General features: G+C 46.3%; 1 protein-coding gene across 1 annotated transcript in view; it reads right to left on the bottom strand.

Moving 5' to 3' along the window:
* MPZL2 (myelin protein zero like 2) overlaps positions 1-25,580 on the bottom strand; it is a 139,835-nt gene that overhangs the window by 51,129 nt on the left and 63,126 nt on the right. The window contains exons 3-5 of the mRNA XM_086957005.1: positions 23,853-24,063; positions 11,703-11,844; positions 10,940-11,000 (exon numbers count right to left, since the gene is read on the bottom strand). Coding sequence (XP_086813131.1) covers positions 10,943-11,000; positions 11,703-11,844; positions 23,853-24,063 — 411 coding nt within the window. The 3' untranslated portion in view covers positions 10,940-10,942. The remainder of the gene's footprint in view (positions 1-10,939; positions 11,001-11,702; positions 11,845-23,852; positions 24,064-25,580) is intronic.

Genomic DNA, 25,580 nt, shown 5'->3' with positions numbered 1-25,580 from the left:
AATTGGGCTAGTTTCTGGTAGGATTCAGTCGCGTTTGGGCTGCACGTCGCGGCGCGAACCGCGTTTGATAGTTTAGATTGCAATTTGTCATCGGAGTCTTAGGAAGGATCCCTCTGGTGAGGTGGTACAAATACTAATTAGGCCAATTAGAGCGCGCACACGCTCAGTGTATTGCAGTGGCCTGGGTCTCTGGCCCGCCTTGATTACAGCTTTGCTGAGGGGGTTGAAGTAGTGAAAGTTTGTGTGCAGTGTGGGCTGACCCCCCCCCCTGACCCTCCTTGTACCTGGTTTGTCTGACCACAACCTAGAAAGTATTCTCAGTGAGAATGTCGGAAGAGAAGTTTAATGAGGGGTACTATGAGGAGGAGGAGTTTGAGAACAGGCAGACTGCTGCCTTGGAGGACAATATTGTCAGTGCCTTGGACGCTTCGGTCCAGTCCTCCGTTAACAGGGCGATGGAAACTTCTGTACCTCAGACAGTGCACCAGGCACTGGCCTCAGCCCTTCGTCCTATCCGACGACAACTGGAAGGTTTTGCCAAAAGACATGGCTTTACTAAACCTCAGAAGAGGAAGGGTGATGCATCCACCTCGGGTCCTTCAAGGGACTCTGCCACCTGGCCGCACATGCAGGCCTTAGCTACCCTGCCGGACACGGCGGACCATTCTTACGCTGGGGCCAAGGCCACCAGTAAACGTAGGGTCCATGACACAGACACGGACACGGATACTGGCACGAACACTGATACGGACACCGACACCTCAGAGGATCGCAATCCTCCAAAGAAGGCAAAGGTGGCGCAGCCCAAGAGCCTCGCGCCGGATGATACACCGTTCACCTTTGACCCATTGGAGATTGTACACCCTAGATCACAGGATTGGATGCCGCCTGCTGCGGTAACGGCTTACATCCATGATAATTTACGTAAGTGCTTCCCTAGGGATGTAAGAAATCGTTTACGCTCAGAGTGCCCTAGGCCGGAAATCCCAAATCAGGTGGCGGAAACACCGGAGATTGATCCTAACCTTCTCACCTTTCTGAAGAAGTTCACCAAGGACCCCAAGAGAGGTCTGGATAGGGCATGGCGGGGGTGCCAGGACAAAATGTTAGACGCCATCGGCCCCTTGGCAAAGATCCTAGAGATGGCCTTCGTGGCCAAGGAGACCTCAGTCATCATCAACCCGGATGTGCTTGCTGGATGGGCTCAGAGGGCCATATGTTTTTTGGGCAACGCGAACTGCGCTGTCTCGGCAGAGAAAAGAAAATCTTTGCTTATGAAGATGGATTCAAATCTAACGGAACTAGCTGACGCGGAGCCGGGACCCCTTGCGGAAGGCCTTCTTTTTGGGGACAAGTTCGTTAGGGACGTCTCCAAATATGTCGGTACCTTTACAGCTTTGGACAAGGCCCAGTCGGGCATCAAGCACGCCCTCAGCCAGGGTGTTTTTCACAGGGCCGGACGAGGCGGGGGTCGCTCGTCAGGCCGAGGAGGTCCTCCTGGCCCCCACAGAGGAGACTTCGGAAGGGGCAGAAATGATTTTGACTCAACTCGAGGAGGAACCTTCTACCCCTCCCGGAGGAGGTTCAACAGAAACAAATATCAGACTGGAGATGGAAGAGGGAAGTTCAAGCACCAGCAGAGCTCAGGTGAGATTTTCAGATACTTCCCTTCTTCCCCTGGGGGGTCGGACTCGGCACTGCCTGGGGCGGTGGGAGGACCTTACTCAAGACGCTTGGGTCTTACAGACTATTCAGGGTTTTCACCTGGAGTTTTACTCAAGTCCAGTTCAGACATGCGCACCCCCAATTCTCCATTTTTCCCAACTAGAGGCCAGTTTCATAGACGAAGAGATTGCGGCCTTGCTACAGAAGCGCGCGATTGCACCAAGTATTCGGTGCCCTCACGGCTTCTGCAGCAACATATTTGTGATTCAGAAGAAAGGGGGTGGACACAGACTAGTTTTAAACCTCAGGGAGTTCAATCAATTCCTGACTTACAATCATTTCAAGATGGAGGGCATCCATCTTTTAACGGATCTACTGCAGGTGGGAGATTGGATGGTCCGGCTGGACCTGAAAGATGCATATCTCTCTATTCCAATCTTCCCCCCACATCGCAGGTTTCTTCAATTCAAATGGAGAGACCGATGGTACGAATATTTGGTTCTGCCTTTCGGGCTCTCCTCGGCACCTTGGTGCTTCACCAAGGTGATGAAGCCGGTAGTGGCGTACCTCCGGGAACGAGGTATTCGTCTTATCATATACCTCGACGACATCCTGATAGTGGACCAGTGTCAGCAGACTCTCTTACGACACCTCCAACTGACCACGACTATGTTGCAGGATCTGGGGTTTGTTATAAACACCAAGAAGTCAGTCATGGTTCCTTCACAAGTTATAGATTTTCTGGGTTTCACGGTGGATTCGGTAATGGCCCAAATGTGCCTTCCAAAGGACAAACTTCGAGATCTGAAGAAAGAGATCCGGAAACTTCTGAGCAGCCAGTCTGTCTCCTTGAGAGCGCTGGCGAGAATGGTAGGAATTCTAGCGTCTTCAGTCCAGGCGATTTTCCCGGGCCCGCTTCATTACAGGGCCCTGCAACAACTGAAGATCAGACACCTTCAGAAGGGTCTCTCGTACTCGGACAGCATTCCCCTCACGCAGGAGGTGCGGTCGGAGTTGCAATGGTGGTTGGGACACGTCGACGCTTGGAACGGCCGAGCGATCTTCGGTTCACTCCCGGAAGTCACGATAGAGTCAGACGCCAGCCGATGGGGCTGGGGCGCGCGTTGTGGAGACATCTCCACAGGAGGACGTTGGTCCCCGGAGGAGCTTTCCCTCCATATCAATTGCCTGGAGCTGCTGGCGGGGTCGTTCGCGGTGAGAACATTGTCCCCTCAGCGGACATCCTGCTGTATCCTCCTGCGTCTGGACAATATCTCGGCAGTGAGGTACATCAACAAGTTGGGAGGCACGAGGACGTCCATGCTTGTTCAAATAGCCAAAGACTTTTGGCATTATTGCCTCCGCAACCAGATCTCGGTTGTTGCGGAGTATCTGCCGGGCCAGTCCAATCAGGTGACGGACTGGAACTCGAGGTACCTCCGGGACTTCAGCGATTGGAAGTTGAGCCCGAGGATGTTCGAGTGGCTAGAGAAGATTTGGGGTCCGTTCGGGACGGACTTGTTTGCATCGAGGTTGACCTTCCAGATCCCTCGATTCTTCAGTTGGAGACCGGATCCGTTGGCTCAGGCGACGGACGCCTTTCTACAGGACTGGTCGGTGGGGGTTCACTATGCATTTCCCCCCTTCTTGCTGATCCCCAGAGCGATGTCGCAGGTAATCAGACAGAATGCGGAGGTGGTCATGGTGACGCCTTGGTGGACGTCCCAATCTTGGTTCCCCAAACTGATGCAGTGGAGCTGCGACCTCCCCAGACTCCTTCCAGAGTCGACGGGCCTGTTGCTGGGCCCTCATCAGGAGACACATCCCTTGATGTCGGAGGGCAGGCTCCGGCTGATGGCCTGGAGGCTTTCAGGCAACAGTGGCAAGTGCCAGGGATTTCGAGCAGGGCTGCAGACTTCATCAAGCAGGCCTGGGCTCCTTCCACGAGGAAACGGTACTCCTCGGCCTGGAAAGGCTGGGTGGGTTGGTGCGTGGAACGACATTTGGATCCCGTGGGGGCCGGCTTACCCCATGTGTTGAATTTCCTGACGGATAAGGCATCGCAGGGCCTGGCCTATCGGTCCATCAACAATTTCAGGTCTGCCATCTCAGCGGGCCACATTCAGCTGGAAGGAAGACCTATCGGTATGCACCCTGTCGTGTGTAAATTGTTGAAGGGTATTAGGGTAGAGAATCCCCCTAAACCTAAATATTCTGGTTTGTGGGATGTCAAGCGAGTCTTGGACCTCTTCGACAAATGGCCAGCTAACAAAGATCTTTCCAGAAAACAGCTTTCAGCCAAGCTGGCTATCTTGCTTTGCCTTTCGGCGTGTAGGAGATCGTCGGATGTACGAGCACTGGACATAACAGGTAGAGTATTTACTCCGGAAGGAGTTTCTTTTCAGATTTTTAGGCGTACTAAAACATTGTCTACACATGTATCGTATAATGCATTTCAGGAGAATGAAAAGTTATGTGTCGTTCACTGTCTTAAGACTTATGAGGAATGTACTGCGGCACTTAGGCCTCAGGGCTGTTCGCAGCTGTTGATAGCCTTACAAAAGCCGTTCAGAGCTGTGGCTGCAGCCACCATTGCCAGATGGCTTCGTTTCGTGATGGAAGAAGCAGGCATTGACATCACCATGTTTGGTGCGCATTCTGTCAGGGGTGCTATGGCATCGAAATCGTTCATGTTGGGATCCAGCATTCATGATATTATGCATTGTGCAGATTGGTCGTCTGAATCGACATTCAAGACGTTTTATTATAAGCCGGTGGGGGATATTACCTCTGTTGTTTTTAGTAAGCGTTAAACGTGCATAATCAGAAGCCTCCGGTCCTGACATAGAATCACAAATTTGCTAGCATTCGCGACAAGAATTTGCAATTCTATTAAGGACACGGAGGCGAGGATTATCCCACCCGGCATTGTATATGGAGTTATAAAATGCTTGCCCACCCAGATGGTTACGGTGGTTACGGTCTCGTATCCTTTCTTTCAGGTTCGGAAAAAAAGGGTGATTGAGTCTCGAAGTATGACAAGATGGTTCGCCTGACGGTTCTCCTTCCCGTTGGAAGAGTTCTGGAGTTACATGTTCGGTTGGAGCTGTTCGCCGCAAGAAAGAGGAAGATGGCGGCAGGCTAAGGCCTCTTATGGACTAAAGGGGCGTGGTTATATGTAAAGCATGATGGGATATGCAGTTTAACGTTTATTGAAATGAAAAGCAAGCATTTTCATTGGCTGCTGTGAGCTTCTAGTAAAGATTGAGAAGCATAATCCTCGCCTCCGTGTCCTTAATAGAATTGCAAATTCTTGTCGCGAATGCTAGCAAATTTGTGACTCTCTTGTCGTCTCGAATGCCCGGAAGAGGGCTAATTCTCAGACAACGGGTGATGCTCCTCCCCCAGACAAGGAATCTAAGGTGTTTGAGGCATCAGGGAAAAGAGTGGCGGCGCAAGCGGCCAACATCTGGCGCATTTCCAATACGCAAGCGCTTCTAGCGAGGTATGACAGGGCACACTATGACACACTGGAGACCCTGTTGCAACACCTGCCAGATGAATACAAGGAGGCAGCTGAGATGCTTATTCAAGAGGGGAAGCTGATCTCTAATGCTTCAATTAAATGTGCACTGGACGTGGCTACACCGCAGCCAGGGCTGTCAACACTAGTGTCATGCTGAGACGACATGCCTGGCTGAGAATCTCTGGATTTAAGCCAGAGATACAGACCACCATCCTTAATCAAACAGTGAATCCAGATCACCTTTTTGGCCCAGAGGTTGACACCACCTTAGAAAAAATTAAGAAGGACACTGAAACTGCTAAGTCCATGGGTGCCTTACAGTCCCAGCAATTCAGGGGTGGGTCTTTTCGTCGCTCAAGCACTAGAGGCGTTTCCAGAGCCCAGCTCTCCCAAACCACGCAGTACTACAAAGGCAACACGCAGTCCACATATACCAACAAAAGTCGAGGTGGATATCGTGGAAACAGTGCCAAGGGCAGGGGTCGTGGAAACAACAACTCCAGATCCTCTGCCACCAGCAAACAATGACGCCTTGTCACTGCCCCCGACCACACAACACCGGTCGGGGGGAGACTTCAGCAGTTCCTGCCGGTCTGGAGGACCATCACCACAGACAGGTGGGTCAGACAGCTTATACAGTACGGTTATTGTCTGGAGTTAACATCCACTCCACCCAACATACCCCCAAGACACCGTCCTATGTCCGCCGAGCATTTGCACTTACTGCAGCAGGAGGTCCTCGTCATGCTGAAAAAAGGGGCAATAGAGCTCGTGCCTGTGCAGGAAAGAGGCACAGGCGTCTACTCCCTGTACTTCTTAATACCAAAAAAGGACGGGTCCCTCAGACCCATACTGGACCTCAGGCCCCTCAACCAGTACATCCTATTGGAGCATTTCCATATGCTGACCCTGCAGCAAGTGCTCCCGTTGCTCAGTCAGGGGGATTTTCTTGCAACTTTAGACCTAAAGGATGCGTATTTTCACATTCCGCTGCACCCGTCACACAGAAAATACCTCCGGTTCACCATCCAAAACCAACACTACCAGTTCAAGGTTTTGCCTTTCGGAGTCACCACGGCACCCAGAGTGTTTACAAAGTGCCTGGCGACGTTGGCGGTACACCTAAGGAGACGGAACATTTACGTCTACCCTTATCTGGACGACTGGCTCATCCAGACGAAGTCAGCCCAGCAGTGTGCCACTCATGTGTCCCACACCATTCACCTCCTTCACGACCTGGGATTCTCACTGAATTACCCAAAGTCCCACCTCCAGCCCGCCCACATACGGCAGTATCTGGGTGCGACGATAAACACTCTGGCAGCCACAGCACAGACAAATTCAGTGAGGGTCATCAGCATTCAATCGCTGATACGATTCAAGCCCCAACACTCGCTTCCAGCGAGAGTGTTCATGCAGTTGATAGGCATGATGGCCTCCTGCATCTCCATAGTCCCGCACGCGAGACTACATATGCGTCCGCTTCAGGAGTGTCTAGCACGTCAGTGGACTCAGGCTCACGGGCAGTTGAAAGACCTAGTGTTGGTGAGCGGTCGGGCATACAACTCTCTGCATTGGTGGAATCCAAGAAACCTTTGCAAGGGACGACCGTTCCAAGAGCCTGTGGCACAGATCATCCTGACAACAGATGCTTCTCTCCATGGATGGGGAGCTCATGTACTCCGTTACACTGTGCAGGGACTATGGACGCAACAGCAACGGAAGATGCACATCAATGTTCTGGAACTGATGGCAATCTTCATGGCGCTAAAGGCTTTCAAAGTACATCTGTGCAACAAGGTTGTGTTGATCCGGACGGACAACATGACAGCCATGTACTACATTCAGAAGCAGGGAGGTACCCACTCTCCGCAGCTGTCTCATCTGGCTCAGAGCATGTGGAAGTGGGCCATTCAGAGGAACATATTCCTCATGGCAGAACACCTCCCGGGCAAGGACAATCAGATGGCGGACCTGCTCAGCAGGTACAGCCACCAGATGCACGGGTGGGAGATACATCCATCAGTACTCCATCCGTACTTCCAAAAGTGGGGTCATCCAGAGATAGACCTGTTCGCCACAAGGGAGAACGCAAAATGCCAAAGCTTCGCCGCCAAGTTTCCACACCCACAGTCGCAGGGCAATGCGATATGGATGAACTGGTCAGGCAAATTTGCGTACGCTTTTCCCCCAGCACCTCTGATACCGCTGGTGGCACGCAAGCTCAGGCAGCACTCTACGAGTTATCCTGGTTGCTCTGACGTGGGCTCGCCAACCATGGTACGCCACGTTTCTAGAACTGTCCGTGGTACCGCATCAAAGGCTACGCCTCACACCCAGCCTTCTGACGCAGAGCCATGGCGACATTCAGCATCCATATCCGCAACAGCTCAACCTGGCGATCTGGCTCCTGAGGTCTTAGAGTTTGGCTACCTAAACTTGCCTCCTGACTGCATGGACATCATCCGGGAGGCAAGGAAGCCCACCACAAGAGCATGCTATGCGGCGAAGTGGAAGCGGTTTGTCATTTACTGTGCAAACCACGACATTAACCCGCTAGATGCCTCTATTCAGAACATAATTTGTTATCTTTTCCATCTGTACAAATGTAATTTGGCCTACGCTTCCATTCGCATACATCTATCTGCAATGGCTGCTTATCTCCAAAACAGGCGGCACCTCTCACTTTTCAGGGTGCCTGCCATTAAAGTCTTTCTAGAAGGGCTCAAGCGAGTCATTCCTCCGCGGACTCCGCCAGCTCCGGAGTGGAACCTCAATGTGGCCCTGACCAGGCTGATGGGTCCCCCCTTTGAACCACTGCATTCCTGCGAGATTCAATTCTTGACATGGAAAGTAGCTTTCCTGATAGCGATTACATCGCTGCGACGAGTTAGTGAGCTCCAGGCACTAACTATCCAAGAGCCATTTATTCAAATTCATTCTAACAGGGTGGTGCTTCGCACTAACCCTGAATTCCTTCCCAAAGTAGTTTCTCAATTCCATATTAACCAAACTATTGAATTACCTGTGTTTTTCCAAAATCCTGAGTCATTGGCGGAGAGAATGCTCCACACCCTTGACGTCAAAAGGGCCCTGATGTATTACATTGATAGGACCAAGGATTTTAGGAAAACTAAACAACTCTTTGTTGCCTTTGCGCCACAACACAAAGGTAACCCCATTTCCAAAGCTGGTATAGCTAGGTGGATCGTTAAATGTATTCAGATCTGCTATCTGAAAGCCAAACGTACTCTCACCTTTCCACCAAGGGCCCACTCCACCAGAAAGTTGGGGGCCTCCATGGCTTTCCTTGGAAATATTTCTTTGGAAGACATAAGTAGAGCAGCCATATGGTCTACCACACACATTTACAAAGCATTATTGTGTTGATGTGCACTCCAAACAGCAGGCAGCTGTAGGGCAGGCTGTTCTAAAAACACTTTTCCAGACTGCTGCAGCTGGCACGGGCGGCCGCCGTTAATGGGACTGCTATGTATTCTATGCACAGATATGAATTCAGCAGCCCACATGCCTCGAACCGAATATGCTACTTACCAGTATGCATCTGTTCTTGGCATGTAGGGCTGCTGACATTCATATCGCCCACCCTCCTCCCCGGCGCCTGTAGCAGCTGCAGAATTCACATATACTTCTAGCATGATCATTCACTTAGTTTCACTCCATCTTGGCCACAATGGCTAAAAACAATCTGAGGATGGAGTCGATGCCCATGCGCACTGTAGTCCAGGGGAGGAGCCACCTATCTCGTGATACTTCGAAGACTCTTCCAGGACAACAATGTGCAATCATCCGGACCCAACACTAGGCGGCGATCTATGCACAGATATGAATGTCAGCAGCCCTACATGCCAAGAACAGATGCATACTGGTAAGTAGCATATTCGTTACTAGAACCAGGGGAGTCACAGACCTTTAAAAGCATGTGCAAAGTGGCAAATGCACAGGCCCTTCACCTTCCACTGGGCCCCTGAGAAGGTGAACTCTCTATTAGACTTCTCTTTGCCTTCTTTTACCTCAGACTGTCTCTCTCGACCTGGCGTCATCTCAAGGATTTTTGGGGCACTGAACAAGATATTTCAGCTGTTTCTGTGTGATCTTGTTTCTGAAATGTTAACATATATTCAGTATTATTTGGCATCATGCAGACTTAAAATAGTGGGAAAAGGTAATAAAATCCAAAGTTATTCTGGAGACGGGTCCCCAAAATATGTTTTGCCCAGGACCCCCAAAATCCTTGAGAAAACACAACCTAGCAAGCCTAGGAGACCGACTGTACAGGTTTGGAGCGCTTTTTTCATCCTTCTAAGGTCCTTGTCCCTGTGTGGCGATAGTTTCAGAGTTCTGCAAACCTAGATCTGCTTAGGTTTTTGGGGTGGCCATGGGGACTACAAAGTGTTATTTCATGCTATGGGTTTCTGTAATAGAATTTGCCTCATGCATGTTTTTTTTATTTCATTTACATTTTGAGGTTGGCTTACAGTTTTATTTCAAAATGCCTAGTGTGCCAAAGGCCCGGTGGAAGCACAGAAAAATGGGCCCCAGTCCTAATTACTGAATTGCTAAACACAGCCATAGGTTGGGGGCAGTGGGCCCCTAATGCCCCTAGGCACCTGTTACACTATTAATAGCTATGCCCCAGGATTAGTGTCCAAAACCAGATTAAACAAATGCCTTTGTTCACTTACCAATTACTTCACAAGTTTTTTTGCTGTTTTTTTTTTTAACTTTAGGAACTTTGTTATTTCTCAACCAAGCATAAACTCCATTGCAAGTGATACCAAACATCATTGGAACGGTGAGTGAAAATGGAAGCAACCAACCGTTGAAATGTGCTGTTAAAATCCCCTCTGCCTGTAAAAGTCAAAACCTCTATCTGCACCAATGCTTCTAAGAATATATGGCATAACCTTCATGATCTGGGAGGAAAGTTGAGGGGGTGGGGGAATCGGATAGGGAAATCTCAAAAAGTCCTGGTTTCTTGTTCGGATGAAGGGAGGCTGCCTTCCTGCTTAGTTGTAGGTGCACCACTAGATGTGGCCGACCAGTTATGTGCAGGTGGGTCGAGGAGGAAGGAGCAAGTTGTACCGTTGAGTTTATATGCCATATGTGCCGAGAGGGTGCTGTGCCCAACTTTTAGATGCATATAGAAGTCATGGTGCCAATCACTTTTGTATGTCTAGTGAGGGGAAGATTGTCATCACAACCCTTAGGCACCCAGTGAGTGTTTTGAAAGGACATGGAATCCACCAGTTTTAGGCCTCAGATGTGGTATGTTAATTTAATTTATAATGCGCACGAATCAACCCAGGAGGGGTATCTCAGTATGTGCGTCGAGTGGTCATGGTCCCCACCTGCCATACTCCCAGTGCAAGGCCTTGATACCCACAATGCTCTAAGAGTCTGCTGTACATGCACGATATAGGAAATGACAAATGGAGAGGTGAAGTGGAGCTACCTACCGAGCAGGAACAAACTTGGATACGCCTTTTATTATATGTTCAAGGTATGTGTCGGGCGGAAGGGGTCCTTGAGAGGCACACATGCTTTGCACCCATCATTTGGCTAGTGTGCAGCAGCGCAATGCCCGCCCCCTCCACCATGCCAGCCTGTGTGCATGGAAGGCTTTACATAAATGCCTATGGGGAGGATAGCATCCATCCTTAAAATGTCCAGGGGTAGCTCTATGCCACACCTGCTTAGTGTCCCGAGAGGGACTATTGGACCTACCTGCTAGAGGCCAGTGTCTGAAGAATCCATCATTTTCTCCCTCACCGTCTCCTTCTCTTTGCTGCAACCAAACAAAAGACAAGAAAAACTCAATGAGAGGCAGCCACTGGCAGAGTCTGCTGGGATGAATGTGAATGGTCATTTGGACAAGAAACCGAAAGTGTCTGCACAGATAAGTGTTTCCTGGGGCCCTCGCAAGGATGGTAGGAGGGGGTTGTGTTGAGTTGGTGGGGCACAGCTACTTTAATGTGATGTCCCAGAAGTGGTAGGTGTGTGTGGCAAGGCAGTGCAAGACCCTAGCACCAAGCTGACACTACTAGGGCCCACCATGGCTAGCATCACATTTTCTAACTGGTTACTTCTTTTCCCCTGCAGCCTCATACCCACTTCCCAAAATTGGCACCAGCATTCAGAGGTTAACACCCCTTCCACAGCTGGTACCCACCTACCATTGTATAATACCCACATCCAACATGTAAGCCACAGAGTCCACTATATGCTACCCTCTTATAGTGAACCCTGTGTACAAGAGGCAGGCTGCCTGACCATCCCCGCCAGGCCGGGTGATGCAGGGCAGCAAGTCCAGCAGGAAGTGTCAGCCACAACAAGCAGTCTGCCGGACCCTCTGCGCGACCCTTAAGAGCGTCGGGCAATGAGTCCCGCAGGAGGAGCACCTCTCTCATCAGGAGTAGACTGAGTAACCATCCCAGGCAGGCTTTAGGATGTAGGACATGAAATCCAGCAGGAGGCGCGCTGTACTTACTTCTCGGTCATGGATATCTCGGTGCTCCTTTTTCTACTCTTCATCCGGTATCTTATCAGCACCACCACCAGCACCAGTATAATGATAACGACACAAGCCCCGCCTACTGCCAAGCCCAAGATGTACATTTCTGACCAGGTGACTGGGGAGAAAGAGGAAAGGGCACTGGTGACTCTCAGTGATAACGTCAATATCATTTACTAGCATTTACCATTTACCCTGCTAACCCCCAATGGCTTCCCATGGAAGCTCGGGTCCAATTCAAAACAGCCTAAGTTACCCACAGAGCGCTGCACTCCTCTCCATCCTCCTATCTAAGTGATAAACTGAAAATCTCTGGAGCAAATAGGGTTCCATAAATGCCCAATCCATGCTCCTGAAGCTCCCCACCTTCAGTCGAGAACGGTACAAGAGCCAGTCATTCTCTATCAGTGACACAAAACTCTGGAACTCCTCATCTCCCTCCCTTCGTCCAAGCTCCTGCATAGTCACCTTCAAAAAGGACCTCAAGTTCCACCTATTTTCCAGGCATCTGGGTTAATCACCCTCAACCATATCCAAGTACTCTACTCAGGAGACTCATTACCTTCATTGTGTATCCCCACCATCTTAACCAATGCTTGAACCGTGTATATCCCTGTACAATGGCCGCTTTTGTCCTGGTCGCAGCTACTGATACAATAGGTCTGAACGTAATTATTGTAACTGTAATTTGTTGTACCCTTATAGCATGCTAATGTTGTAAAGTTCTCTTATGCCTTTGGGCCATGTCTGTGCTATATAAAATTGCAAAAACAAAATATTTAATAAAAGTATTTCAAGCGGCCAGCCTTTTGGACAGGATGATGGACTGGCCACCTTAAGTGTATCCTGCCAGCCTCTACCATCTTCTAGTGAGTGCTAATTTAAAGATGTGCAACAGGGCAATGTTCCCCCCAATTTATGGAAAATGACATGAAAATTATATGAAATTAAGCGCAAATTATATGCAATGTACTTTGGGGTATCTTTAGTGACTACTAAACACAAGGGCATTTCTCACATTCAATAGACAAGACAAATGGTTCATGGAGAAAACCTCTTGACACATTTTAACTAAAATGGGAGACATTTTCTGCACAAACTAGTCTTCTGCATCTAAAAAGATGAATCACATTAGAGGCTGGTCACATTTCCCATAATTTGCATTAATCAAAATTGCACAAATTACAAGTTTAAAGGAACATTGTGTGCATGCCTACTCAATCAACACATGGTAATAGTCAGAAAATATACATTATTAAATACAATACTCCTACTTGAACCATACATACCTCTAATCATAGTGAGGTTATGAAGGAAACAAACCGAACACTTTTTAGAAGAGTTCCCTTCACCCTTTCATCTTTCCATCCATCCTTTCACCATTCCATATTTTCATCCATTGAGCGGTCCTTTTCCATCCTTTCACTAGTATGTCCATCAATACATCTATGAATACGTCCATCTTTTCTCTCTGCCTTACACTTTTTTTTCATATTTACTTTTTAGTTTCCTTACTTTTTTCTCATGTTATTTCTTTTTCTCTTTCTATCTGCACATCTTTAGTCGTGCATTCTTCCTTTTTCTTTATCTTTCTCGTACTCACTTGTTAGGTCGAGCATTAGAGAACTCTTGTATATAATGGTATATACTTCTTTTGTAGGCTTAAAGCCATTCCCCAGTCCTTCTCATTTGTTTGTTTGTGTTCTTTCAAAATACTTGCTTGCTAGTGGTCAATTCTTCCTCTTTGCCCCTCCTTTTGGTCTTCCGTTTATCTCACAGAGCAGGGGCCAAGTACTGCATCTTTACGCTTTGGTTGTTTTTCTGTTGTTTGGGGGACTATTTTTTTATGTATTTGTTTCCTGCTTATATTACACTGTGGGTGTGTATCCAGCTTCTGCGCCAATATTTATTGCATCTTCCCTCCATTCCACCTCCTCCTTCTCCTGTTGCTGCTGCCACGCTTTTCGCACCTCCCGCTCTGTAGCGGACAGCTAAAATTCATCGGTAGTTGAGGTATTAGTTAAAAGGGATGACATTGTAATAGTAACAGCTGTGTTTAACTTGTGCTTACAGCTGTAAACATCACAGCATCTGGTGGCATATGGCAACAACCAGACAAAAGCGGCTGATGCACATCATTGGCAGGCTTAAGCCTGAGCTCCGGTTGAAGCACCAAAACAAATCCGTATAAGCTCTGCCTCTGCTCTCCTTTGACTTTTCGGCATAGGTTGTATTAAGTGACTTGTTTTAGTTTGGCTCTGACTTGCATGGATTTAATCCGCAGCAACAAAATTGACTGCTCAGACAGCTACAACTGTGCTAGTTTACGGCAATTCTCTGCCCCTCGGAGGCGGGGTTAGGACATCACTCAAATGAGGATCACTGGCATCGCATTTGAGAACATTGCAGTCCCACGTGACAAAGTGGATGCTTGACCAGACCCTTCATTGCCATGTGGGATTGTAGAGGGTCATCAAGCACCGCTCTAACCAGTGCTACATCAGTCAAGGAAGTGATGTGCTTTCAGCTTGAGGTGAATGGTTCGCCATATTGCATTCGGACACACACCATATTAATGGGGGGTCATTACACAAAAATCAAAACCAGTTTGCTAGTTCTCATCCATGGGTTGTGGCGGGGGCATTGACAGCCCTGTAGTCAGTTATCTCTGCCCATGATCCCGCTGTCCCTCATTTCTTTCTTGTACCATGGTCTCTTGTCTATAACCCTCATGCTACTCCAGTCCCATTGTTGATAGCTTGGGGGTACTGGAGCAGCCAAGGCTCTGAACCAAGCAGCGGCTGGAATACTGAAGCGGGGGCAGCGCAAGGTGGGGGCCCTTAAGGGGTTGGTATATGAGAGTGGCTAATAGGTGAAGTGCAGCAGAACCCATACACTGCCATTATTGTAGCACACCCCTTAGCACTGTCTTTTGAATCATACCCTATCACACCATCTACAGCAGCACACGTTGCACTGCTATTTCACTGGATTTACCCTAATGCAGGGTCCACTAAAATAAAGACGCCATCATCCCTTGCCCCATTAGGACTGTTGCAACAGAGGTACCCCATGAAGCAGACACTGCAGCACACAGTACTACAGATTAGCCTTAACACCAAATGCAACAGTTCACCAGCATCCTTGGCATCATTCTGCACTACTACCGCTCCCTCGCCCCCCACCTGAGGCAACCCCTGAACTTGCACTCACGAACCTCTCCATAACCACAGCTCTACAACATTCGCAATATAATCACTACAGTAGACATTACAGGAGCCATATTAACTGCATTATCAACTGCACTACCGCTACAGCGCCAACATTGCAGCACTCTATGTACCACCCTTTGTATTTACACAACGCACAGCTACAAGAGCTCGCAGTGGATCGCTTCCGCCTCACTCACCACACTACTCTGCAAAAATCTCAGGGAGCCACTCCCCATCAACGCCACTTCCACACACCATCTAATGCACCCCGACTGTTCCAATATTGTACCCCTCGTTGCAGCACTCACTTCACATCCATTGCACTAGTCAATGCAGCACTCACTGCAGCAACGCCTACTGCACCCCAAAAACAGAAGTTCTCACTGAATAAGTGCTTTGGCTATCCCCAGCTACCACATTGTTCAGCTATCCACAGCTACTACATTGCAACACCTGCTGAAGTACTGCACCTCTACTACAAATACTGCATCACACCTCAACTGCTGCGCCTGAAGAGTTTATTGCCCAAATACTACAATTCACGCCAGCACCTCTACTTAAGCATGCATTGCTGATCCAGCCTGGACAGTATTGCTCCACATCATTCCCTCTATCAACATTACAGCAAAACTAGATGTACCATTTGTTGCAAAATGCAGTACACTTGAACTGCAGCGCTCTCGATTGTATACCCTGAAAAGTTTACTGTACCTCCACTATCGGAGCCCATTAGAATACTGATCACACTACCCATTGCAATCACAGCAGCCACATTGTAGAACAGGTACAGCAGCATTCACTACAGTATCCACAGAATGACTCACTGCAGCCCCACAACCCCTATATCACCACCAACTGCTACACATTTACTGTTGTCTTCCTCCTATACCGACGTTGTATGGATGCCATGTTCCTCTATATACCAGAGTCCATTTGCAAACCATTGTCTTTAATTGTTTCACAAGCTCTGATTACAGTTTCCTAGAATTTCCATTTTTAGCATCAGTTTCGAACATGTATCAAGTTTCCTGGGTTCCGAAAGCTCCTTTTGGAACACGGTCAAACCTGGTCTCTTCCTGTGGTCTGAAAACTAGAGTGGTTAATAAAGTCCTACTGGCGATCCACTCTAAATGGAGATATTGCACTTTACAAGGTGCTGTTAATCCCATAAAATACAGAAAAGCCAGTGACAGCACTCAGCAGCCACTTTCTGCTGTAATACATCGTTATTCCAAAATTCCATGGATGCTATTTTCCTCGCATATCAATCTCCCCTGAATGTCATATTCCCTGTTTTATTATCCCATGGATGCGGTTTCTCGCCACATCAAAGACCATTGGGTGTCCTCTTAATCCTTTGCTCCAAGGGCGTTGTATTTCTCTCACCAATGATTTATGCATGCAATCTCATTTACCTCCTAATCCAATGTTCTATGGGCGTCACCGTGCTCTATATCAGTGACCCATGGATGGCCTTTTTTCTCCAATATTAATGTCCATGGGTGTCGTCTTCATCGTACCTGTGTTCCATGAACCTAATCTTTATTACTTACCAAAGTGTCTTGGGTGCCATCTTTGTCCAAATCTATTTTCTCAGGGTTGGCATCATCTCTAACTCCAGTGTCCAAAGGATGCAATCTCCCCCATACATATGCTGTATGAATGTTCTCACCCTATTGTAAAGCTTTCTCATTAAAGACATCACATTCTTATAACAATATCCAGGATTGATGGAACAACAGCTGCAGACCATTCAGAACTCGGCGGCTAGAATCACTATCAACCTCCCATCCTGCACTCACCTCACACCACACCTGAATGAGCTCCACTGGCTTCCCATTCTCAAATGAGCACAATTCACTCTTCTCACCCACACTTTGAAGGCTGTACATAACCCAGGCCAAGCATACCTTAACAATCGCATCTGCTTTCAAACATTCCACGCACGTCCACTTGCCTGGACTCCTACTTGCACCAATCCCACGCATATGGAAAACCAGATCTGGCGGTTGAGCCTTCTCCTCCAACATTCCTTAAGTGTGGGATAACCTGGCTCTACACTTCTTTAATTCTGCATGAAGTTGAAGGCCTGGCTTTTTGAGTAGTCCCACTAGGCCGCAAGTGTGCCTTTACTCACAGGTGCTCACCACCAGTGATCGGGTGCTATACAAATTCGCATAACATGTAGTACAGCAGGGCCAAATTATGTGGCAGGATTTACAAAATAATACCCAAAAAAGGGCAAATTAGGCAGCATAATGCTGTGCCATGTGTGACAGTAATATTTCGTCATTTCTACGCCCATTAATACTGTTTGGGCAAAGTTGCACTTAAGTACACGTTTAGCCCCCTACCTATAGCAGTCAGCAGCTGAAAGATCTTCAGTTAACCTTCTCAAAGGGTCTGCAAAGGGACAGATCCACATTTTGATGTTTTTTAGTAAGTTGATCTGTTTGAGCTCGAAACATTTATGTATTTTTAGTAGCCATAACTAAGCATTTTTTCACATTAATTTTAGCATCAACTCAGTCCGGTTCTGTCTCCATCGTTGGGTTATTAAATTATCTTGACCTGGGTGTAAATATAACCAGTTATGAAGTTGTTTTTAAAAGGTGTCATTGATTATGTTCCAGGTGTTAATTAAGTCAACGTTGTCATTTCTCACGTAACAGCTAAACATTAATTAATAACCGTAAAGTTAACATCATTTAAAATTGTTGATGTCTCCTTATCACAAAAAAGTCACTGTGAAGATTTGTTTACGCTAACCAACACTGAAGTGTGTGCTATCTAGGTTTCTTATGAGGTAAGAATATGTGTTTTTTGTGGCGTTAGTGAAAGTGTAATCCAAATACTGGTCTATGTTTGTAATAGGCACATGTTGAGCGCGATGGTCCTGGTGGTCATGCAAATAATTTATTAACAACAACTAAGGAGTGACTAAGTGCAAACGAATAAAGAATATTTAAACAAAAAATCTTATTAGTGTCTTTTTCTTTATATATATCTCTCTTACTACCCACCTCAAGAACAAAGAAACCCCTTAAAGAAAAATATTCCTAAGGGGAACCAATGTCCCTGTGTGATTTCCAGAAGGAAAGAAAAATCTTATCTTTTTTGTAAAAGGACCCTCACTCACCACTAGTTGGTGACATGCTTCATCATTGGGTCCCCGCTGGGGTGGCCGAATGCCCTCCCAGCGTGCTACAACGCCTGATTTACAGCGGAGCGGGATGTGGTGAGTGCAACAGTGCCCAAATTAAGGTGTGAGTGTAACTGTGGGTGCAAAATTAAAAAATACAAGGTTGTAGCCTATACAAAAATCTTTAATACCGGCCAACCTGTATTAGGTTAAAAACAAAGTGAGCGGACAGCTAGGTTCTATCTTAGGAAACCTGTGTCCTTTAAAACAAACAACTGGTCAACATGTTTCTGCTGCTACAACTGCAAATTCGCTCAACATTCGTCAGGACCTAAATTAAGTCCTCCGGTGGTGTACGCGCGCTAAGGCGCACCCTCCCGTGAGGCTCTAAATGTGAAAAAATCTTTTGAAGTTTAGACCAAATAGTGTTATTCACGGTTAGTAGCCGTGGTAGCTCACTGCGATTTTGCAGGAGCACAAAAAACCTGTGGAGAGGGGAAGAAAAAGACAATACACAATAACATATAAAGACACACACTGACATAGAATAAGTTCATTGTAATAGCAAAAATTAGTGCATAGCAATGTTACATGCACAATGTCAGAATGGTGTCAAAGCCATTGTTTTATTAAGGTGACCATTCACAGGCACTCCAGAATTCACAGAGAGCCTTCAAGGTTTTTATGGTGTCCCCCATAGGTAGGGTGAAAAACTTCTCCACCCAGAAGTGACTTCAAACGCTGTATTACCGCTGCTTTTATTTAATGTAGGCAGAATGTCAAGGGAGTATACTTTACTCAGCCTGTCACTGCCAAAAGTGATAATTAAAAGAAATGTAGCTATAGTACTTCGTCCTAAATGGTATAGTGCCTCTTTTAATAGTACCAGGAGAACCAGCGAAAAACCCCCCTTGTAGGAGGTCAGTGGTGCTTTTTTCAGTAGCGACATACAAACACAAACACTCACGTTACGAGAGCAAAAGACTCTCCCCGTGGGTCGAGACAGCGCGGGACGCCTTCACGCGGTGTCTATCTTTAAAAAGAGGAGAGAAAATGTTAACCCTCGAACAGAAAGTGATTTTCCTTGTTGCCGCTAAATCGGATTAGAGCTTGTGACTTACTTGAGCACTCGCGTCTCCCCGCATTCTACCTTCACTCTGGGCTGCTGTCTCCCCAGAAGTAAGGTATGCTTTCCTGGGATCACATTTATCTTGCAGTACGAAGAAATTCCGATCACGTGGGTAGCTTAACGTCACGTTGTTTACGCTAGGCTCCAGCTCTTAAAGAGGTAGTGTCTGATATCATGCTTGTATTCGGGGTTCAAATCCCCAATGGGCTCAGGGGTCTCCAAACCGGTCCTGGAGGGCCGGATCCATGCCAGATTTTTTGGATATCCCCATTGAGATACATGTAGTTATTTTAAAAATCTGGCATGGATTCGGCCCTCCAGGACCGGTTTGGAGAACCCTGGGCTAGATGATGTGAATATTACAATTCAGATATTACTCCCTAAACCATGCCAAAATTCATAGTGCACGATGTTAGTTAATGTGATGGTAATGAAAGTGCCCGACATGTGGATTTTTCAGTTCAAGGCTGAAAGCCGGTATCTGATATCATGCTTGTGTTCGGGGTTCGAATCCCCAATGAGCTAGATGGTGCGAATATTATAATTCAGACATTACTCCCTAAACCATGCCAAAATTCATAGTGCACGATGTTAGTTAGTGTAATGATTATAAAAGGGTCCGACATATGGATTTTTTAGTTCAAGGCTAAAAGCCGGCAGTAGGCTCTTCCATCTCTCACGCATAGTTATTGTTGTTATTGTTATCTGAGGTTTATATAGCGCCAAATCACCGTCAGGTCTCTAGGCACTCATGACAGAAGCAGTAACAACACTGAGTGAATAAACAGAAGGTACACATATAACAACATTACTCAAATAGAGAAGAAAGCTTCCCTAAACAAGAGTGTTTTCAATGACTTCCTAAAATGCAGGAGATTTACTTATTTGCGGAGAGACTCCGGTAGTTTGTTCCACATCAGTGGGACCTGGACAGAAAAAGCGCGTGACTCCGCCCCTCCTATGGCAATAGGCCGAAATTCCATTCAAGACTAGTAATGGTAATGTTTGGTGAGGCGAGATACAATCTAGGGGTCCCTAAACGAGACGCCTAAGGGTAATTGTACGCGCTCTATAAATGGCATTAAATAAATAAATAAATTAATCAAAGCCCCTTGTTAGTAGTGACAGTCACGCCCAATGGTTAGAATCCATTTGTTGCTGTCCAATCCGCCGGGCTCTATGCTCCTTGCCTCACATTATAGTTGGCAACAGCATTTGTCCAACGGGGCCTTGATGTTAGACTAGAGTCATTAATTACATATGAACTCAGCTCTGGTCAGTCAAATAAAATTGCTGATTGGCAAATAGAGTACCCAGGGGGTTGTACACAACAGTGGGGGCCTATCATGAGATGTTATACACCAGTTCAGATTATGTCAACCCAAAATAACATGACAGAGAAATTCAGAACAATGACGGGGCCTTAGTCTTTATCTTAAAACACTGCCCCAAGGAATATCATTGTTCAGCCCGGTTTTGTTGGTGCCCAAGCGATAGATCCAACGTTGTTCTTTCTGAAACAACGCGGCTTCTGAGCCTATTTCCAGGTGCTCCAGAACTGTCCAATTTAAGTCATTAGGAGTGTGGTTCTTTTCTAAGAAGTGTGCAGTCAATTGGTTCTTCCTCTGTGACAACGGATATTGCTGCGATGTTCGCATATCCTTGAATTGATGCGTCTTGTTGTCATGCCTATGTACTGTAGGCTACAACGGCAAGTTATTAGATACACAACGTTGGTGGTGTTGCAGTTTGTATGACTGCGCTGCTCCCAACGTTTCCCATCAGCCAGGTCCAAGAATTTGGTGTGGGTTGTGAGATGGCAAATATTGCAATTTCCACACGGGAAATGCCCTGTGACTGGGGGTAAACCCCATGCATTTAGTACATTGGCTTCCCTTTTACCTGGGTTTAACCTAGGTCGTGTGTGTACTAGAGAATCATTTAAACTGGTGGCTCTTTTGTACGAGAAGAGGGACTTCTCCCATTTATTTTTGTTGCTAATTAGTATTTCCCAATTCTTTGATATGCATTTGCTTACAGCATTTGACAAGGGGTTAAAAGTCGTGACACAAGTCAAAGAGATCCCTTCGTTTCCAGTTTCGGGATGGTCTTCTAGGAGTCCGTCTCTTTGTTGATTTCTAGCTCTTTTTTGGCTTTTGTCAATTATGCCTTTGGGATACCCTCTGTTCTCCAACTTTGTTGTCAAGTCACTCGCCTGTTGTTTATAGTCAGATTACTGCAATTCCGGCGTATCCGGAGATACTGCCCATACGGGAGATTCTCCCGCAGGGCCCGAGGGTGGTAACTGGTAAAGTGCAGTAAGTTGTTTTTAGCAGTTGGTTTGTAAAAGGTTTTGGTCTCAAGTTGGTCACCCTTCCTACTGATACTAACATCCAAAAAAGTGATGTTATCCGCCGCATGCTCATGTGTAAATTTAAGATGGTTGTCACAAGTGTTGACCCAGGTGAAAAAATGAAATATTCGATTCTCGTCACCTTTCCAGATCATGAGCACGTCATCTATATAGCGTTGCCATAAGATGATATTTGCTGCATATGTGTTTGTTGGATTTAGTATGAAGTTGCACTCAAAATTGTACACATACAGACCCGCCTCAGAAGGGGCAAAAGTGCTGCCCATTGAAGTACCTGTTGCTTGGAGGTATATCTTACCCTCATGTTCAAAATAATTTCTCTTCAAAGCCAGAGTTGCACAGTCCACCACAAAGGCCCGAGTTGTCACAAAATCCCAAGGGGCTCTGTCCAGAGCCTCCTTTAGCACCTTGATGGTCTCATCCTGTGGGATGCAGGTGTATAAGCTCTCAATGTCCATCGTGACAAGAAAGCAAGGGTCTTCAGGCAAAGTGATCGTCCTAAGTAGTGAGAGCAGACTCTGTCTTTTAAATAAGTACTCGTTGACTGAATGATAGGTCTAAAAAAATAGTCGCAGTACTTAGAGAGCGGCTCCAAAAGTGAACCTATCCCGAAACGATAGGTCTCCCGGGAGGTGGTAACACATTCTTGTGCATTTTGGGTAATATATAAAAATATGGTACCCTTCCCTCAGATGATGTCAGGAAATCTGCTTTTTTTTTTTTAAATAAGCCCATCTCTCTCTACAGTAGATAAAAGTTCGCAGATTTCATCTTTCAGGTCATTGGTTGGATCCACCCCCAGGGGGACATAATTGGTGGTATTATTCAGTAGGCGCTGGCATTCGGTGTTGTAATCGGTCTTATTCTGAATCACTACAAAACCACCTTTATCCGCACTTTTTATGATTACGTCTTTGTTTTGTTTCAAAGATTGAATGGCCTGGAATTCATCAGCGGTTAAGTTCTTAAATAGTGTTGGTTCTTGTAGTTGTTCTACTTCCTGGAATACGGCCTGCTCAAAGGCAAGGATTTCAGGTGGGTGTGTGTGGAGGAGGAGTAAAGGATGATTTTAATTTAAATTCAGTATCACTCTTGGTCATTTCAATAGGGTCATTCTCTCTATTCTCGAAAAAGTTCTTCAGTCGTAGTTTTCTGAAGAATTGGCTCAACTCACAATGCAGTTTAAAACGGTCCAAGCGAGGGGTGGGTATAAAACCCAGCCCTTTCTCAAGTACCCCAGTTTCTGCAGCAGTTAAGTTGTGGGAGGACAGGTTAGTAACTAGGGTTTCGCACTGCTGGGGCCTGCCCTCTGGTCCCCTGCCTTGCTTCTGGTGAAATCCCCGACTGCCTCCTGTTGCTCCCAATGAACTTGGGTATTGCCCTTCTGTCTCCCCCTGCCCCGCCTGCCTCTGTCTAAAAAAGGATGCGGGTATGCTTGTTGGTTGAACTGTGGGTGTGGAACAAAATGTGGGTTCCAACCCATCATTGGGGGAAATGGTGCTTGAAAAGCGTTTTGTTGATATGGCCCCATTCCTTGTTGGGGGAACGGTGTTTGCCAGCCCTGAAAAATATGATCATGCAAATAACACATTCTAATTATTGCTCAGTGGGGTGGGATCCCAACTAATTTTGCATACGAGTTTCATTCTTAAGAGTCATAAATGGAAATAGAATTAATGGGAGTACTTACGTGTTTAACCAGTTTAACTTTTTCAAACTGAATAAATGGATTTATATATATTTTTTTAAGTTTGCAACAGCATTCCTGGCCCACCTATCCTTGCATTGCTGTTTGTTTACATCATTTATGCATGCTAGCCAGGTGAAAGTTTTCATGCGATTTCTTCTCGTGACTGTTCTTTGCCGCGTGCACTCACTCGTAGCGCTTTTTTAATTACTTAAAGCAGGTCTATAAACACATTTGCCAATAATTGGTATTTACGTGTTGTAGGGCGCTGCATGTCTGAACACTTATAAGGTCCATAAGGCGAGACATATTGGCTATGCCAATGATTGTTCTATTTGTCACACTCTCTGCACTTCTCTATTTTCAAAATTTAACCTTTCCCTGTTGTGCAGATCAATCCCCTTCCTACACCAGTCCGACCTGGAATTCCCAATAGTGTTACAATTATTTTGTCTGCATAAATGTTTTAGTGAGGGGGGTTCCCTATGCCACTGAATAAACACATAGCCCCCTGTTCTCTACTCACACCTTGACACCCCCCCCCCACCCACCTACTACCTAGATCTCCAATTCCTCACTCACCTTTATTCACCACTCGCAGATGGATCTCCCCGGCCAGCCCGGACACATCTGGAGCGTTCCGTACCTGGCACATGAAGGTGCCGCTGTCGGAGTGCTGGAGGTCTCTGATCATGATGGACACATCGTTTCTGTTAACGTTCCCATCCCAAACGGCCCGACCCCGGAAGGTGCCACTCTCAGGGGGGAATGGCTGCTCCTGGTAGTGGAACACCTAGATGGTCAAGAAAACACAATATTTTAGATCGTCTCTATGCTCACTGCACATACACATCGCACGCCAGAACTGTAGGAAGAGGAAGAGACAAGCAGTGGTTGCACGAGTTCTTGTGGCGATAACTGGGCCCCGCTTCAGTCCTTTTGAGGATGTTTTTAATCTTCGAAAAAATCCAACATTGAAATATTTCCCTAAATATATTTGCGAGAGAATGGCACATATCTGCCATGAATTCACTGTTACTGGCTATGGCCCCAGTCGATAATATTACATTATTACCCACAAATGACTTGAGTGCTTCCGTTACTTTTGGCCACCTTTACTTACCCATACTTCATCCACCAATCCAGAGCACTGAAATGACCTTCACTACTTCCCATATTCCTAACTTTCCCTAATCTTAATCTTCTAACCATCATGCTGGCTAAAAATACAATTACATTACTTGAATTCATTAAAATAAGTTACCTTAGTCTAACTAATCCTAACTATAATTTTAAATCGTTTTCAGTATAACAAATACTAAGTCCAGTCGTATTTTTCAAATTTATTTAAGCAAAAATATGTAAAAACTATATTTGATGGTAATGCTTACCATCACATTTTAACATAAATCAAATGAATTTATACTGTATAAAATTAATCTTACCAAACTCTAGATTAAAGATTGCAATAAAGTCTCTTTCACTACCACACTGTAACTAGGGCATCCGTTTCTATTATATGCATTAGGATCCAAGGCCCCTTGCTGCACCACTGTTGAGATATATGAAATTAAACAATTACAGTAATACGTTATCTTACTCTAACACTACCACTAAACCTTAATTTTAATTACATTATTTTTTAATTAACCTAAACTAAAGGAGTAGGATAATAAAATTGTTTGCTAATTATTTAGGTGTTGGTTTTGTGTTAATGCTAGGTTATGCTCACTTTCTATGTGCTTTGGGAAAAGTGACCGTAGCTCACTTAAGACAGAAAAAGTAAACGTCCTGCTGAAGTAATGATAGTGAAGTAAATGTCACATAAAACGTAGGGGTCGTTATAAAGGTCAGATGGCCTCTCTTTGAATCATCATCTTGAGCACTTTCTCAAGTTCTCCATCTCTTACTATACAGCTTCAAAAATTCCACTCTTGCTCTAGGAGCACATCAAACTCAAGGGTCTAAGGAGTTTTCCCAATTGAGCGCTTGGAGGTAAGAACGGGTTGGCTACTCAGGGCCCCAGTACTAGTCGGGAGGCAACCCCGACTCTACCAGTAAAAGGGATCACTGGTCGAAGAAGGATTCCAAGTAAAGCGAAATAACACTCCTAATAGTTTTCCCTGAACACATTTTTACAGTGAAATCCTGTTGGTAGGGGAGTAGCCGGCATTACCAGGAGAGGGAGAGGGGGAGGCAAATATAAAACATATCATGGTGCTTTTGGGTATCTGAGTGGTCCAGGTGCCTGGTGGACATAATCAGGAGTTAGTTCAAATGAAGTGACAAACTGCATATTTGTAAGCACTG

The sequence above is a fragment of the Lissotriton vulgaris genome, chromosome 2_1 (genome assembly GCF_964263255.1).
Source record: "Lissotriton vulgaris chromosome 2_1, aLisVul1.2, whole genome shotgun sequence".
NCBI lineage: Eukaryota > Metazoa > Chordata > Amphibia > Caudata > Salamandridae > Lissotriton > Lissotriton vulgaris.
The sequence above is the reverse complement of the archived record's forward strand: the minus strand, read 5'-3'. Positions and strand labels throughout refer to the sequence as shown.